At 37.0% G+C, this 16572-nt stretch overlaps 1 protein-coding gene across 1 annotated transcript in view; it reads left to right on the top strand.

The window, feature by feature from the left end:
- The window catches only part of fgfr1a (fibroblast growth factor receptor 1a), a 44574-nt gene extending 32454 nt beyond the window's left edge, over nt 1-12120 (top strand). The window contains exons 9-18 of the mRNA XM_081348665.1: nt 2031-2221; nt 3604-3749; nt 4501-4622; nt 5907-6017; nt 6280-6470; nt 6561-6683; nt 8010-8080; nt 8173-8310; nt 8403-8508; nt 10004-12120. Of these exons, the coding sequence (XP_081204791.1) occupies nt 2031-2221; nt 3604-3749; nt 4501-4622; nt 5907-6017; nt 6280-6470; nt 6561-6683; nt 8010-8080; nt 8173-8310; nt 8403-8508; nt 10004-10183 (1379 nt within the window). The 3' untranslated portion in view covers nt 10184-12120. The remainder of the gene's footprint in view (nt 1-2030; nt 2222-3603; nt 3750-4500; nt 4623-5906; nt 6018-6279; nt 6471-6560; nt 6684-8009; nt 8081-8172; nt 8311-8402; nt 8509-10003) is intronic.
- The last annotated feature ends 4452 nt before the right edge of the window (nt 12121-16572 follow it).

The following is a 16572-nucleotide window of genomic DNA, read 5'->3' as shown; positions in this document are numbered from 1 at the left end:
GTGCACCATAAATGTTTCCTAATTTAAAGATGTTTTGTGAACAAGAGCTGTAGTTTCACTGCAAAATAAATGATGTAATGTATATCAAATAACAACTGAGAACAGATGGGACACTGTGGCTAGTGGTTTGGCAAAGCTTTGTTTCCATTTTACTCTTTTATATTATAAAATCCTTTTCCTAGTTTTTCAAGATTAACCTGTTTCCAATTAACATTTCTCTGTGCCTGAACACTGGACAAGCATCCCAAAGAGCATGATTTTACGCATAAGCACTATGCTGACATCATTTCCTCTTTGGCTCGGGTTTGATAAATACCTCACCTAGAAGGTGAATCTATTCGCGGTTTAAATAGATTCGATTTATCAAGATGCTTGCCAGTCAAAGCCTTAAACACATTCAACATGGAGAATAAGATTTAATTCTGGATGTTGAATGTTGATCTTCTTGCATTTGCATGTTGCAGTCAGCAAACTGTGGGCCTTACTTTTATCATAAACCATTATGTAAATATAATAACTCAAGACCATTTGAGCTTTATGTTCACGCTACAATATATTTGATTGTTCATTAAGTTATTAAAAGAGAAGGCAAAGAGAAGTCAATGAGATGCATTTGCATGTGCATTGTTGTGTGAAATGTATACATGATACAATAACATCTTTTGTGTGCATGAACTGTGTGAAAGAAACTCTGTATAAAGAACCAGAGCCTTGGGGCAGACAAACGCCAACCAAATAGCATAGGAAATATCTGTATCAGCCAGACTTCTCATGTAATTTTACCCCATAACCCAGCTCTCCATTTATACTTTGCTGAAATGCATACCCGCTCAGATTTTGTCTACCCACCCAGATAAGCCATTCCTCTCAATTTACATTTGTATTTGTGTTGCAAATTTAATGTCTCATATGAGTTTACATAAGGCAGTTTTTTGGCCTAATCTCGTAGCGAGGGCTGCCAAGTATCATGAGCAGTGGTTTCCTTCTCCTGCTAGTCACATAAGCAGAAGAATGTGCCATGAAACCTGATCCATGAAAGAAGTAATTATGATGCTACAAAAGGAGTTTGTGTTCATTGCAATTCACCATTCACGTGAACAACGACATCTCCATTTAGAGGATTTTTGTTTTGTGCATGTGCATGTGCGTGTGTGTGCATCAGTGTGTTTGTGGTTTTATAAATGTACATTAAAAAAGGTCTCCTGCTAATATGATATTTCAAGCCTCTTAAACAGGCAGATACTCTAACTTTGGCAGGAATGTATACAATATTGAGTCATTGTGCGAAATATTCTCTCCCACTGACCTTTTGCTAAGCCCCCCTCCAGCTTGCGTAATGTTGCCGTATTAAAACAACATGTAATAAACGCACACATTCAGAGAAAGAAAGTCTGAATCGAGAGATTTTAACTCCAAATGATATAAACCCGGAATTGTGAGAAATAAAGTCAGAATAAACTCAATTCTGAGAAAAACGGCAGAATTACGAGATATTAAGTTGGGAGAGAGATGTTAACTCAAAATAGTGAGGTATAAACTTTCTGAATTGTGAGATTTAAAAAGTCCCTTTTTTAAATCTGTGTAGGAAATGGTCTTCCATAATTATTTAATGAATTTACTTCATATTCATTTACTTTGGAGCCAATCTAGGTGTTTTACTGATGGGTTACATGGTCATTTGGGAATGAGGGAATATTAATAAATAAATAAATAAATAAATAAAAACCTAGAGTCACTATTATAAGAGCGCCAACAACGTCTTGGGATATTTATGAAAAATTCCATTAAAAGCTTTTCGAACACATTGGTTTCCAAAAGCTTGCCTGATAACATGGCGGATGGCAACATTAAGGCGGGACTTAGCAAAGGGTCAGTTGCAGTGATTGTCAAACATTCAAGCTCTGCTGGTACAGGCTGATTTGTCATTCTTAGCACACAAAGGTAAATAAACACATCATCCCTTTAGCGTTCAGCAAGCTCATTCCCTTCCCTTCTGCCACCTTGCATTGCTCCCTTCTTTCATAATCTAGCCATTCCCCCGACTCAACTGCCAAACCAGACCTACCTGGAGGTGCTGATCTACTGCGTGGGCTTCTTTCTCATCTGTGTGATGGTGGTGACCGCCGTGCTGGCCAAAATGCACAGCTCCACCAAGAAAAGTGACTTCAACAGCCAGCTGGCGGTTCACAAGCTGGCCAAGAGCATCCCTCTGCGCAGACAGGTAACAGAAAGTAGATAGGGGGTTTGATCTCTTTACCACTGAACATGTTGAAATATGATGTTTCTATGTTAATGTTGATGTTGGGGTGTTGTAGTATTTAATTTGATAGTGGGGATATTTAACTATAATAGTGTTAAAGACGACCTGTTATGCTTTTTTACATGTTCATATTTCTTTAGTGTGTAATGTTGCTGTTTGAGCATGAAAAAGCTCTGCAAAGTTCCAGTTATTCTCTATATCAGTGTTTCTGAACTTCCTGAAAAACGCCTCCATTGTAGTCTTGAGTTTCTTCCGGGAACGAACACGTCACAAATTCCTCATTATAATAATTCATACGCAGAATTAAGGGACGGGGCCTGGTTGAGTGAGTTAGTAGTGTGTTAAACTGGTGGTTATGGTAAGTGGCGGGACATTTCTTGAACACACTCGAAGCGCTCGACCAATCTCAACACACGGATCCAGCCGACCAATCAGAGCACAGTGTGCTTTTCAGAAGGAGGGGCTTCATGGAGACAGGAACTAAACAGAGCGTTACCGACAGACTGGGAAGAGCGAAGCTGCAACAATGAAGAATATGTGAAAAATAATGTGTTTTTTGAACATTCAAGCATGAAAACCTATTCTAGCAGAGCCCAAAAACAAAATCAAAACGTTGTAAAAGGGTATAATATTGTCTCTTTCATTTAAAGCATTCGTTTTCATGTAAAAACAAGATTATTTTGTAAATGAAGACTTAATTTCTCTGTTCCTTAAGGTGCAGTTGCATTTGTGAAATTTCATGGGCAAAAAAGGTCTGTCAGTAGTCTAGATGTCTGAAGCGCTTTCAAACCAAGCAGTGCCCAACTTGAACCCGTCGAGGAAAATTGCATAGGAAATCTTTCACCCTTGTGAAATTCCTAATCATGTGGATTGAAAGGATTTCGCCTGCAGCGATGTATAAAGTCAGTTTCAAACCAAGCAGCTGTGAATCTGTTTGACCAGCATGGGGAAATATTTCGCCCTCACGCAAAATTTTGGATTGCGTTGATTCTTATTGAAATGACTTTATTTGGCCCATAAAAATTCGCCAAACAATGTGACAAATTTGACCCCAACTTTACGAAGCTATCATATTGTTTAAAATAATATAATGCCTAAGTTAAACTCAAGATTTTGTGCAGGATTCCAATGTAAAACTTCTTTTCTCATTTCTCCAACTATTTTCTTGTTGAGCTCATTTTTGATTTCTTAATATCAGTGCGTCTCTCTGCATCTGTGTCTATAGATGCCCCCTGACCAAGTAACTCGCATACACCCATTTGAGCGCACAAGACCACAGTCTTTATATGTGTATTTGTGTTGCTGTGTTGTGTGGAGAGTAATTTGTAAGTATTTCCGTGCAGGTGTCAGTGGACTCCAGCTCATCTATGCACTCTGGTGGGATGCTGGTCCGGCCCTCGCGTTTATCCTCCAGTGGCTCTCCTATGCTCTCAGGGGTCTCCGAGTACGAACTGCCCCAGGACCCACGCTGGGAGGTACACAGAGACAGGTAACACACACTTTGTACTCATTTATTAACTAAAGATGCAAATATGCTAGGGCTGCACGATTAATCGCAATGAAACCGCACGCGATTTGGTAAAGTCTGCGATTATTTTCTGCACAGTTTGTCAGTGCAGAACGGCTAAACAGCACACACACCACATATCCATCTGAACACCAGAGGGCATCTCACACACACACACGCCAAATATGCCCCGCCACAGAAGTACAATAACACACGTCATTCCAGGAAACCCCTATCACTGTAGCTGAATAAACAGAAGATTGAAATGCTTTAATTGATTAAACATGACTAATAAACACACGACTGCCTTATTCTGTGTAAGAAGCACATCATCTCACAGAGGGAGGAGCTCAACTGTCGTTATGAAGTGAGTTTGGAGTAAAAGCATGTTATTAAATGTTGTCTTTTGTTGGACAAGAGTTTCATAAACGCTTTTAATTTTTTGAAAGATGTTTGACGCGTGTTTTTTTTTCAAATGCACATTATAAGCGACTCAAACTCGCAGTGCTTTCAGATGGAGCAGCGTTTACAGAGCCGTACATCAGTGACAAGCTGCACATAACAAATAATCCCAGCCTTTGCAATTTCACAATCGCGATAAGCCGAATCAGTTTAAGTGCGATTTCATGTAAATTGCGAAAAATTGTGCAGCCCTAATATATGCACAAAAATGGCCTGGCGAAGTGTGCAGTGTCAGTGATTGATATTGTGTGTGTGTGTGTGTGTGTGTTAGGCTGGTTCTTGGGAAGCCGCTTGGAGAGGGATGCTTTGGGCAGGTGATGATGGCCGAGGCTATGGGAATGGATAAAGACAAACCCAGTCGTGTCACCAAAGTGGCTGTCAAGATGCTCAAATGTAAGTGTTTTCTGCCACCGTTGTTAGCTGACACGTGTGTGTGTGTGTGTGTGTGTGGGGTGTAAAAAGGGAAATATGCCAGCAAATGGAATTCAGTATCTGGAATTCAGTATCTCATGAGGAATCTGATGGTCCACTGAGCTTTCGTCTGTATTCCACCTTCACCCTGAAGCATGTTATTTGAGCTCTGGTGTCACATACCGTACCACAGCAGTTTGTTTATTCTGATTCAGGGTCTGTCTGTTTCCTGTCCTCTCCTTGCGAGTCAATGCCCGGAAACATTGGCAAACATCGGCCACACAGGAGTGTGTGCTGACGTGTCCTGCATCTGTGTTATTTTAGTTTTATTTATGTACTGTTATAGTATTTATTAATATTTTAAATTAGTTTTTATTTTTATATTTTCAGTTTTAACTGTTCATTGTCATTTCAGTTCTACTTTCTTGAGTATGAATTAACATATGCAGTAAAATACAACAATATACAAGCACTGTAAAAGGTTTTGCCACAAACTCTGACTGGCTTTTCTCCTCTATGATTTCACACGAGTCTCTTCAGACCTTTGAACTGTACATGATTTAAGAGCTTCTAAAACTTTTGACCTCCTTACTGAACTCCTTTTCACAAATATATACATTATAAATAAAAAAGTTTTCTCTTAGTCTTAAGTGCTAAGCAACTGGGAGCCTTAGCAAGCATTGAGCGTGACCACTGTACAGTAGGCTAATTCACAAATGAATGACTCTTATGAACCGATTCTGTGGATGATTTGGTGAAACAAACTCCCAGACTCTCATTATCCATTTGATTTATTCAATGCATTCACATTTGACTCACTCACTGAACTTTAATGTATCACACATAGACAGTATTAATCTCATCCGCATTATAAATGGTAAAAAAAAAACCACTAACTGAATTAACCGGCTAAACAAAAATTAATCAATGTTTCTGAACTTGTACACAGTTCATCAATACACATTATTCTATTGAAAATCCTAGTAGTGGCATAGACTAATTTTTTACTATCCAATAAAATCAATTATGCTACATTATTTTCCACTGAGAATTTAGTATAGCTGGGAAATGCATCCGATTATGTTCTGAATGCTTTTTCATGTCATTGTCTTGAATGTTAAGTTGGTTTCAAGTCCACACCGGAAAATATATGAAAAAGGAAAGCATGAATATAATAACCTGATTGTCCCTCACGGCATAGAGGTTGAAGGTTCCGTGATCTGTCGTACTAAGGTATGTGTGTGTTCATCAATATTGCTTTTATAGCCGACGCCACAGAGAAGGACCTGTCAGATCTCATCTCCGAGATGGAAATGATGAAGATTATTGGCAAACACAAGAACATCATCAACTTGCTGGGGGCCTGCACACAAGATGGTGAGTAAAGGGTGAATTAAGAAGGCGGACGGGCGGAGGGAAGCATTTAGAGATAATGCAGTACGGGCGTAAATCACATTTCAAAATCAATCTGTTAGGCTCACTGCTTTTTGGCTTCAAAAGGTTGTCATCAGTCCAGCTGTTATGATTTCACATGGCTAGATTAATTGAACCTAACTTCCTTATTGAATCGCACATTAGTGTATCAAAAACTGTGGCCTCTCCGGTAAAGACTGATTATGTTTCATGTGGCCATTGTCAGGTCCGCTCTACGTCCTTGTGGAGTTTGCTGCAAAGGGGAATCTGAGAGAGTATCTGCGTGTGCGCCGTCCACCTGGGATGGAGTATTGCTACAACCCCGACCAGGTGCCCGTGGAGAACATGTCAATCAAAGACCTGATCTCCTGCGCCTACCAGGTGGCTCGTGGCATGGAGTACCTCTCGTCCAAGAAGGTTGCCATCTCTTCTGTTCTCATCGCAGTCAAATGGTGTCTTTATAGTTGTTCCTTTGAGTAATGTACATGTGTGTTTTCACTGTTGTAGTGCATTCATAGAGACTTGGCTGCCCGTAATGTCCTGGTAACTGAAGATAACGTGATGAAGATAGCCGACTTCGGCCTGGCCAGGGACATCCATCATATTGATTACTACAAGAAAACCACCAATGTAAGATTTCAGACTGAGACACATCAGAAAAATCACTTTATTAAAAAACAATTTTTAATCTGGTCTTTCACTGCTTTTAGTTCTCGCAGTGAGTGCTATCTGATGCTATCTGGATTTTAAAGTCCCCCTGTGGTGAAAATCAAGCTTTTAATGTTGTTTATATGTCTATGTGGTGTTTTTAATATGCTTTAAGACAGACCATGTGTAAATTCACAAGTCAACAGCATTGCTGAGTATTTTCTCCTTAAAACTGCAGTGAACCAAAGACAGTCTCAAAAACACGCTTTGAAATCGCTGGTGTTTCTGACGTCACAAACTACCTTGTAACCAGGGTTTGAAATGAACAATAATCAACTGTGGCGGGTAACGCTGTCAAATCACTAGCCAATTTGGCGTATTACTTATGTTTATACTCAAATACTGAACGTGCAAGTCATCATGATATATTAAATACAGTGTATTACGCATAATCTGCTCATATCTGGCTTACTTGAACACACACACGTCACTTCGCAAAAAAATAATGGCGCGCTTGTTCATTTGCATTGAAGCAATAGCGAAGATTAAAAAGCATTTGGTTAACAGAAAATATATTATTTTCCAAAATCCTAATAATTTTTTTTATGTTCTCTGTACTGTATTGATCTGTCCACCTAAAACACATTTTTGGTGAAAAGGATGAGGATGAAAGAGGAAGGGAGGAGATTGCTGGATGACAGGATTTTGTTTAAATACGAAATTAATGTATGAAATCCCAATTTTATATATATATATATATATATATATATATATATATATATATATATATATATATATATATATATATATATATATATATATAAAAGTTGTGACGTAGTTTATCTGGTTAATTTCTTTTCTTTCTTTTTTTGGCTAGTAGAAGTTCTGAATGGCCGGTAACTTAAAAATTTCGTTGCCAAATTGGCCGGTGAGTGAAAAAGTTAATTTCAAACCCTGCTTGTAACCAATCAGGTCAACCAGTGGATCTCTGAGCTGGTGTGAGTGAGTGGAGGCGGGGATCATTTGCATATTCATAGAACCGCTTATACTAAATGAGGCAAGGGTGTAGAGTTATATTCAAGATGTTTTAAGGCATTCCTTCTTTCAAGGAAAAAAAAAATTAAATATGTCATTTTGGTGATCAAAGGTGAGTTTTAAGGGATAAAATTGACTACAGTATGATTCTCATAGTCTTGATTTTTTTGGAGCCATAATTATAAAATCCTCTCTGCAGGATTGTCACAAATGCTGATCTATAATCTCGAACAGGTGATGAGTTGGTGAATAAAGTGTTTGTGTTCTTCACAGGGTCGTTTACCAGTGAAATGGATGGCGCCTGAAGCTCTGTTCGACCGCATTTACACCCATCAGAGCGACGTGTACGTCTGAAGATATTCTCTCAAACACACTCTGATACATAATGCCTTTGTCTGTTAATAATGGTCATTGTGATGGTGTCTTTGCGTGTCAGGTGGTCTTTCGGGGTGTTGCTGTGGGAGATCTTTACTCTGGGCGGCTCACCGTACCCAGGTGTCCCAGTCGAGGAACTCTTTAAACTGCTAAAGGAAGGCCACCGCATGGACCGGCCCTCCACATGCACCCATGAACTGTAAGACCCGTGATTGTAGTGATGATATGATATGACTTCTGTCATGATGGTGCTGGAGATCTTATGATGATCTTATGACGTTCCTCTTGCAGGTATATGATGATGAGGGATTGTTGGCATGCCGTCCCGTCTCAGAGACCCACGTTCAAACAGCTGGTGGAGGATCTGGACCGCACGCTCTCCATGACGTCCTGTCAGGTGAGCAGAAGCAGAAGCGGATCAGGGCTGCGTTTCCCAAACTTCCATCGGAACCAGTAGAGTTCACTGGAACTGGCGACCGGAGTTGGTTAACGATGCTTTTGGGAAACGCAGCCCAGAACAGCTTTATAATCCACAAATCAGCTTTCAATACATTGCGTGACATTTCAGCTGTGCTTAAAACAAGTTTTTTTTTTTTTTTCAATGAATTGGAAAATAATTATTATTTTATTTTAATTAATTATTATAATTGTTTCCAATAATTGTGACTATTAAATAATACTAATTAATTAATTAATGATTAAGAATTATTGTCGTTGTTGTTAGTCATTCAATCATTAATGATAATCAAATAATAATACATTAATGATAATTATTATTCAACCATGAATAATAATAATAATATAATAATTAATAGTTATCATTATTATTATTATTATTCAATAGTTAATAATAGTTAATAATTATCATTATTATTATTCAATAGTTAATATCAATAATAATGCATTGACAAATAATTGTTATTGTTGGTTTTGTTGTTCAGTAATTAATATCAATATATCAGTATATAATAATAATAATAACATTATTATTGTTATTGATCAGTAAAAAATAATAACAATGCTCCAAGAACATTATTATTATTGATTATTCAGATTATTACTAATAATAAACCGATAATACATTACCTAATAATAATAATTATTACTATTATTATACAATCATTAATATTAATTATCATCAATAATAATAATAATTATTCAATAATAATATCAGTAATAATACATTAACAAATAAAATAATTGTTATTATTATTTTTAATATATTATTATTATTATTATTATTCAATAGTTATTTAATACACCTAGAGCTATGCTGTCACAATCAAAATTCATTATTCAATAATTATTAACAATATAAAATACATTAACAAATAATAATGATAATAATAATAATAATAATAATTTATTATTATTATTATTATTATTATTATAACTATCATTATACAGTAATTTATAATTAATTATAATAATTTTTATTATTCCACAATATCAATAATAAAACATTAAAAATTATAACAATAATAATAACAATAAACAAGAACGTTATTTGTTTTTTTATGATGATTATTATTATTCAGTCATTAATAATAAATCAACAATAACAATCATAATAATAATTATTATTCAATAATTAAAAATATCAATAATAATGAATTAACAAGATAAAATAATATAATTATAATTATTGTTGTTATTATTGGTCAGTAATTATTAATAATAATAATAATCATAATCAAACAAGAACAACAACATTAGTGTTGTTGATTATTTTTTTTATTATTATTTATATTAAATAGAATAACAATTAAAATGTTTATTATTATTATTATTATTATTATTATTCAATAATAATAATAATAATGATAATTGTGGTTGTTATGGTAAGAAAAATATCAAAAATAATACATTTTGTGGGTGTTTTACATTTGCAGGAGTATCTGGACCTGTCTATGTCTCTGGATCAATTTTCTCCAAATTTCCCGGACACCCGCAGCTCCACCTGCTCTTCCGGCGAAGACTCGGTGTTCTCTCACGACCCCGGCGCTGACGAGCCCTGCCTGCCCAAATTCCCCCCGCACCCCAACCGCGGGGTGGCCTTCAAAAAGCGCTGAGCTCCCTCACTCTTCAGTGTGTGACTGTCTGGATGAACTCACAGAGAACACGCTTTGCCACAGAGCACACACACTTCAGAGATGAAGCGCTTGGGATGGACATCACGCAATGATCCGGCTGGAAGAGAACAAACCGGCCGTTCACTGACCCCTTTACCTGTCCTAGGGCACTTGAGCAGAAAGTGGTGCGTGTTTGCTTCTCCAGACTTCTCAGTATGAAATATCCGCGTCTGTCATCTGTAGTAGAGAAACCCTTGCCGTGGTTGAACGAGGGACGGATCGACGGACGATGGGAGTGTTTATATCTTCTATCGGTGTTAAACAAGGACCTTTATTTTGCCTCCGAGACCAAATTCTTAAGAAAATGTATTCCACTAAGCGGTCTGCCCGAATGTATTTTAACAACGGGCAACTCACAGCCTTTCTTGTAAATACATCTAGAAATGTATAAATATGAATATATATTTACACTCTACCCTTATTTTTTATTACACGATTTGAGTTTTGTTGCATTTTTTTGTACCAGGATGCGTCTATCTAGAACTTTTTGAAGTGTAGTTTTTGTGAAAGTGACCATGAGAATTGTAGATGAAATGCTATTGTTAAGAGCTGATCGACGGCCAGTTTTGTTTCGTAATGTTGTTGCTGTGGCGTATCATTGATGCAGAAGTGGCTCAGAACTGCTGCTATACAGCGTCAGACTTAAGCTATAGAAATATACGTATTAAAAAGGCTCATAAGGTTTTCCTCTTCATGTCTTAAAAGCGAGTCCGAGTCGATGCGTTTTATAATGATAAATCTCGATGAATTCCATATCGGCCAAAATAAGAGATGCTATAAATGTTTCGCTTCGCATGTTAAAATCAACAGTGTGTAAGATCTGCAGATCACTTATGTTCCTCTACAAGGATTACATCCAATAAATGCTGTTCACGAACGCATAAAGAAGCTTGTAAACATCACTCTTGCTGACGAGTTTACAACATAAATTGTGTTTACAGTGAAGTTGACTGCAGGTTAGTTGGGGTGATTAAATATTATAATGCATAGCTCGGAGTGTAAATGCCGTCTCCTGCTGAAAGCCGAGTGTAACCGTTAGCTCCTTATTTATAGCGGTGTGTGTGACCCATCTTACGCTACAAATGCATGACTGTTAGCAGTGGCGACTGGCTCGCTTCCCAGTCCCAGCTTACTCCTGCAACACCAGCCTTGATTTACACGCTTGAAGAATACGGTTGAAGGTCGCAGAGTATACAGCGGTTTAAATGTAACATTGTTTGTGATGTTTATGAGACGGCTGTAGTAAATTTTAATTCGTGGAACATTGCTTTGTTCTGAGAGAGACAACGCGGGTCAACAGATATGGACTTTAGAAACACTGGTTTGCGAGTCTGTTTTCTCCAAAGGCGTGCATTACGACTGGGACCGTTGCTTTACGGTTTAGTCGACGCCAAATTTATAGCTCAAATGCATCAATAAATGTATCAGCTTTTATTTGATATGCAACGGCTTGTGTTGAATTCTTATTCCGAGTTGAAACCGAATGACGTTTACCTTAAAATCATCATTTACACAGAAGGAGCTGTTTGGCACAATGTTGGCGTTGCTCTTTGGTGACTGGTCGCACTTCGTTGCGACGTACAGGGCCACTAAAGTCACGCACTATTAAATATTTTTACACTTAATTGAAACGTAACCCTACGTATAAACTAAATATTTACAGAAGCCTTCTGAAGTAATGGTTGGAATAAATACACAGATTGATTACCTGACAAATTACCTTTAGACGTGGCGATATGTTGACATTTACACTTGTTTACATTTTAATAGAGAGAACATTGTGAATAAAAGACTTGTTCAACACGAACCCGATCTAAACGGCGAACGTTTGTGTGCGCCCTCCATGTGCTTGCCAAATAAAATCAATCAATCATAAATGTCATTTCTTGGGGGTTTTTTTGTATCAGTATTTATTTATTGCTACTAATTTCAAATACCGATTGGTATGGAAGCTTGTTTCCGCCACAGAATAAAACAATTTAAAAGATGTATGTGCCTTTTTTATCTCACAACTGCATCTTGCAATTCTGACTTTTTTTCTCTCTCAGAATTGCAAAATGTAAACTCGCAACCCAGACGGCAAGGTAATGTCGGCCCAGATCCGGCCCACATCTGGGCCGTATGGAATCCACGTGTGCGGGATCTGGGCCGACACTTTTGCTCTATGGGAATGGCAAGAAATAAAGTCAGAATCGCAAGAAAAAAGTCAGTATTGCAAGATATAAACTCTCAATTCTGACTTTTTTCTCGCAATTGCGTTAAATCTCGCAATTTTGCAATTATCTCAATTTAAATTGACAGATTTCAATTCTGACTTCTTTTCTAAATTGTGAAATAAAGTCCAATTCTGAGGAAAAAACTTTTTTTCTCAATCGAATTCTAACTTTATAACTCGCAATGGTGAGTTTATAACACTGAAAAAGTCTGAATTGCGAGATAAAACTCACAATTGGGAGAAAAAAAGGAATTTAAGGAATTATTTATTGGCAGAAACAAGCTTCCATAGATTGAAAATGTTATTTGCATATAAAATACTTGATTACATTATTTCATGATTAAGCATCGTTTCAGTGGAAATTTATTTTTATCGCAAGTTACATGAGTTAGAATCAGCCTTAACAGGATAAACTGGAATTCAACACAACTTCCGCTCAGGATTTTGAAGGCTTCCATTGGATCATTGAAGGTTAACTTAATATTATGCAACCACACATTAATTTATGGAGAGCTTACGACCTGCTAACTACGTTCTGCTTTATAGTTGGCACGAAAAGGAAGTTGCCATATTGTGACGTACTGTATATCCAACACGATCTCATGAAAGTGCGTATCTATAGCACGAATTATATTTCTCGTATCATTTATACGCCAAAAAGAGTTTTTGCGTTCAAATGATACGCACTGTAAACCCCTTGGGTAGGATTAGGGGTGAGTAGTGCGTGCGTATTACACGCCATAAAGTGCGTAATATCATATGCACGCGAAAACTGCGTATCATATGTACGCAAAAACTCGTTTTGGCATATAAATGATACGAGAAATATAATTCGTGCTATAGATAAGCACTTTCATGAGATCGTATATCCGAGTGAAATGTCTTCTGGAACAAGAACAAATGTTGGGCGGGACTGGATTTTATCCATGGGGAATTGATTGGATGGTTGTGGTTTGCTATTGGTGGATCTCATGTGAGTGACAGGTTGCCCCGCCCTCACACCAGTAAACACATCATCAGAGAAGAGATGTTGTTTTTGAAAGAGGGAGGGGAAATTATTTTGATTAAGGACTACAAAGGTAAATTTATGTAAAAATAAAATAATGATCTGCATTTTTATAATATTCCATCGAATTTGATTTCATGGTGACTTTCATGGTGTACAACCAAATTAAGTACAACATTACAAACTAACTAGTTACTAAACCTCTAATGTGGACTTTTACGTTCCAATTTAAGTAAAAACGTACAAACGCCTGTTACAACAAAGAGTATCACAACAGTATTTCACATGACTGATGCGCTATATTCCAAATCTTCTCAAGCCATGATAGCTTTGTGTGTGGAACACCACTTTATTGGTGCTTTCTGTCCTTTTTGTAGCCTGACAGCTTCTGGTCGCCATTCACTTTCATTGAATGGAAAAGAGCAGCAAGAATATTCTTCTAAATTTCTCCATTTGTGTTCCATGGAAGAAAGTAAGTCTCAACAGAACAACACGAGGAAATGACGTCAGGCATCTGTCTCTTCCATCAAGAAATCCTTGCAGCATCATCTAAATGTTCTTGTCTGAGTGAAAGCGAGAGCGGGAGTGTTAATAGCGGAGGTGGAAGTGGAGGATGTGAAGTGAATCGTATTATCTCACTCTGGGCAGATGGTCCAGGACAGCTGTGCTTGAGCCTGTAAGTGTGAACTCAACAACGTCAGCACAATTTCAGCCTTCAGCACAAAAGTTGAAGGGAATCCAATGTAAGTTGTGTACTTCCAAACATTACATGTCACGCTGAGGGCAAGTACACATGTTGGGGTGAAAATGACTCTGAGTGGCCAAGAAAAGCAGAGCAAACTATTAGTTTTAATGTAGTAATCAGTGAGTTATGTGCATTTGTTGATTTATTAATGGATAGACTGCTTTTTTAATTATTCAGGGATTATAAAGTCAAAACACAGGGAGAGTCTTTAGGGTGAGTGTGTTTTCTCTGTTTTCAAGCATTAAATAAGATGCACAAACAAAAATTAAATAACAATTTGTTTTAAAAAATGCCAGAATGGTTATGAAGGTTGCAAGAAGAGGCAAATATTTTGGGACCAAATATGGGTTTTTAGGTACTGATAAACTTATATTTTCATAAAACATATTAAACTAGCCAATTTGTTTACAATAACTTTGGTAACAAAGTCAATACTACAATTGGAGGGAAAAAAATTCTATCCATCAAAGAATTCTGAAAAAAGTGTCAGTTTCCACAAAAAGCAGCACAACTTTTTCAACTCTGATAATAATAAGAAATGTTTTTTGAGCATCAAATCAGACTGATTTCTGAAGGATCATGTGACACTGAAGACTGGAGTAATGATGCTGAAAACTCCGCTTTGATCACAGGAATAAATGACATTTTAACACATATAGAAATGTGGTCACCATAAGAGATTTCTTTCAAAAACACTTTAAAGAAATATTATCGACCCCAAACAAAAGTGTAGTGTTCGTAAATTGAAAAGTAATTCGAACATCAATTCAAACCCTCTTAACTAAGCAACATAAATATTTCACCTCATTTAGGCCATCTGCATCTGCTCATGACCAATCTATCTCTCTGTCTGAAACAGAGGAGGAGTTCAGGGGCTTTATCACAGTCTCTGATATCTTTACTCTCTGAAAAGGAAATGTAGGGTTTGTAGATAAAGAGGGCATTTAATCTCTAATCTTCAAACAGACCCAGATCGCTCTCTAAATGAAGGTCTCATGAAAGAGATTTTTGTTTATTCCCTGAATACTTTAGATGAGGACAAACCCACATATATTTACTGCTTTACTGCATGCTCTACGTGTTCAGAAACTGTTTCTGGTCTATGGTGGTATTTACTTTAGTTTTCGATTGTTAATCACAGCATATGTATGCGTGACGGCAGATTTACTATTTTTGAAACATCTTAATAATAATTAGCAATTTAAATCTTCTTTGGATGCTAAAAGAAAGATGAATGCCTTTTGTGATCACAAAAAATGAAATAAACTTTCTGTTTTAGAAAAAATACCAGTAATTATTAATGTTTGTTAATGTCACAGTGCTTTCAGTAATGTTAACAGATACAATTTTTGATCTTAAAATGTATTAGTAAATGTTGAGATTAACATTGAATATTATTAATAAACTCTGCAAAAGTATTGTTCATTGTTAACAAACTAACCCTTATTTTTTTAAAAAACTGGATCTGCATTAGCATTTGCCCTATATACTTTCCTCAGCATGATATTTCTATATGAGAATGTCTCTGGCAGACGCAGGGGGTTTTGACCTTTAATGTAGGTGGGGTGTGTTTTGGGTCAGTGACCCTGTGTGTGTGTGTGTGTGTGTGTGCGTGTGTGTGTGTGTGTGTGTGTGTGTGTGTGTGTGTGTGTGTGTGTGTGTGTGTGTGTGTGTCTGCACTGCTCACTGGACTGTGGAACTGAATCACTGGTGGAGAAATGACAGAAAGGTCAAACAGGGCGTCAAACTGTCAATCAATCTTAAATTCTGTATTGTCCTTCAGAATAATGGTGGCTGGAAAACAAAGAGAGAGAGCAATCTTGACTAATAAAACAGTGGAAAAAGAAATCAACAGAAGATTGTGAGAAAGCAACTTACCCCGGATAGGGCCAGATTAACTAAACGGCAAATTAACGTGCGGCTGCAATCTAATAAAAGTGCAGATGAGTAGAAAATTCTGCAGGTAATTTATAGATAATGCACAAATTCAGATGCAGGTCAGGCGCAAAATTGGCTAAGACATACCTTTTGGCCGGTGAATAATGGCGCAAGTATCAGTAAACTGACCAGTGTTGGGGGTAATGCATGAGTTACGTAATCCGATTACTTTTTTCAAGTTACTAGTAAAATAGTGCATTACTTTTAAATTAACAACAAAATATCTGAGTTACATTTTCAACTAAATAACTCAAATTACTTTTTCTCATTTATTGACTGACAGCTCTCCTGTCCTCGTGTTGAGAGAAATCGTGAGTAAGTGCAGAGGTGTTGTGTGTGTGCGCGCTGTGTGAACATGATGCTTATTGTAGTTCTAGACTACATGTGAGCAGGCATTTACTCATCTCACTTGCACAAAACTGATT

The sequence above is a fragment of the Scardinius erythrophthalmus genome (genome assembly GCF_964197995.2).
Source record: "Scardinius erythrophthalmus genome assembly, chromosome: 20".
NCBI classification, from domain to species: Eukaryota; Metazoa; Chordata; class Actinopteri; order Cypriniformes; family Leuciscidae; genus Scardinius; species Scardinius erythrophthalmus.
The sequence above is the reverse complement of the archived record's forward strand: the minus strand, read 5'-3'. Positions and strand labels throughout refer to the sequence as shown.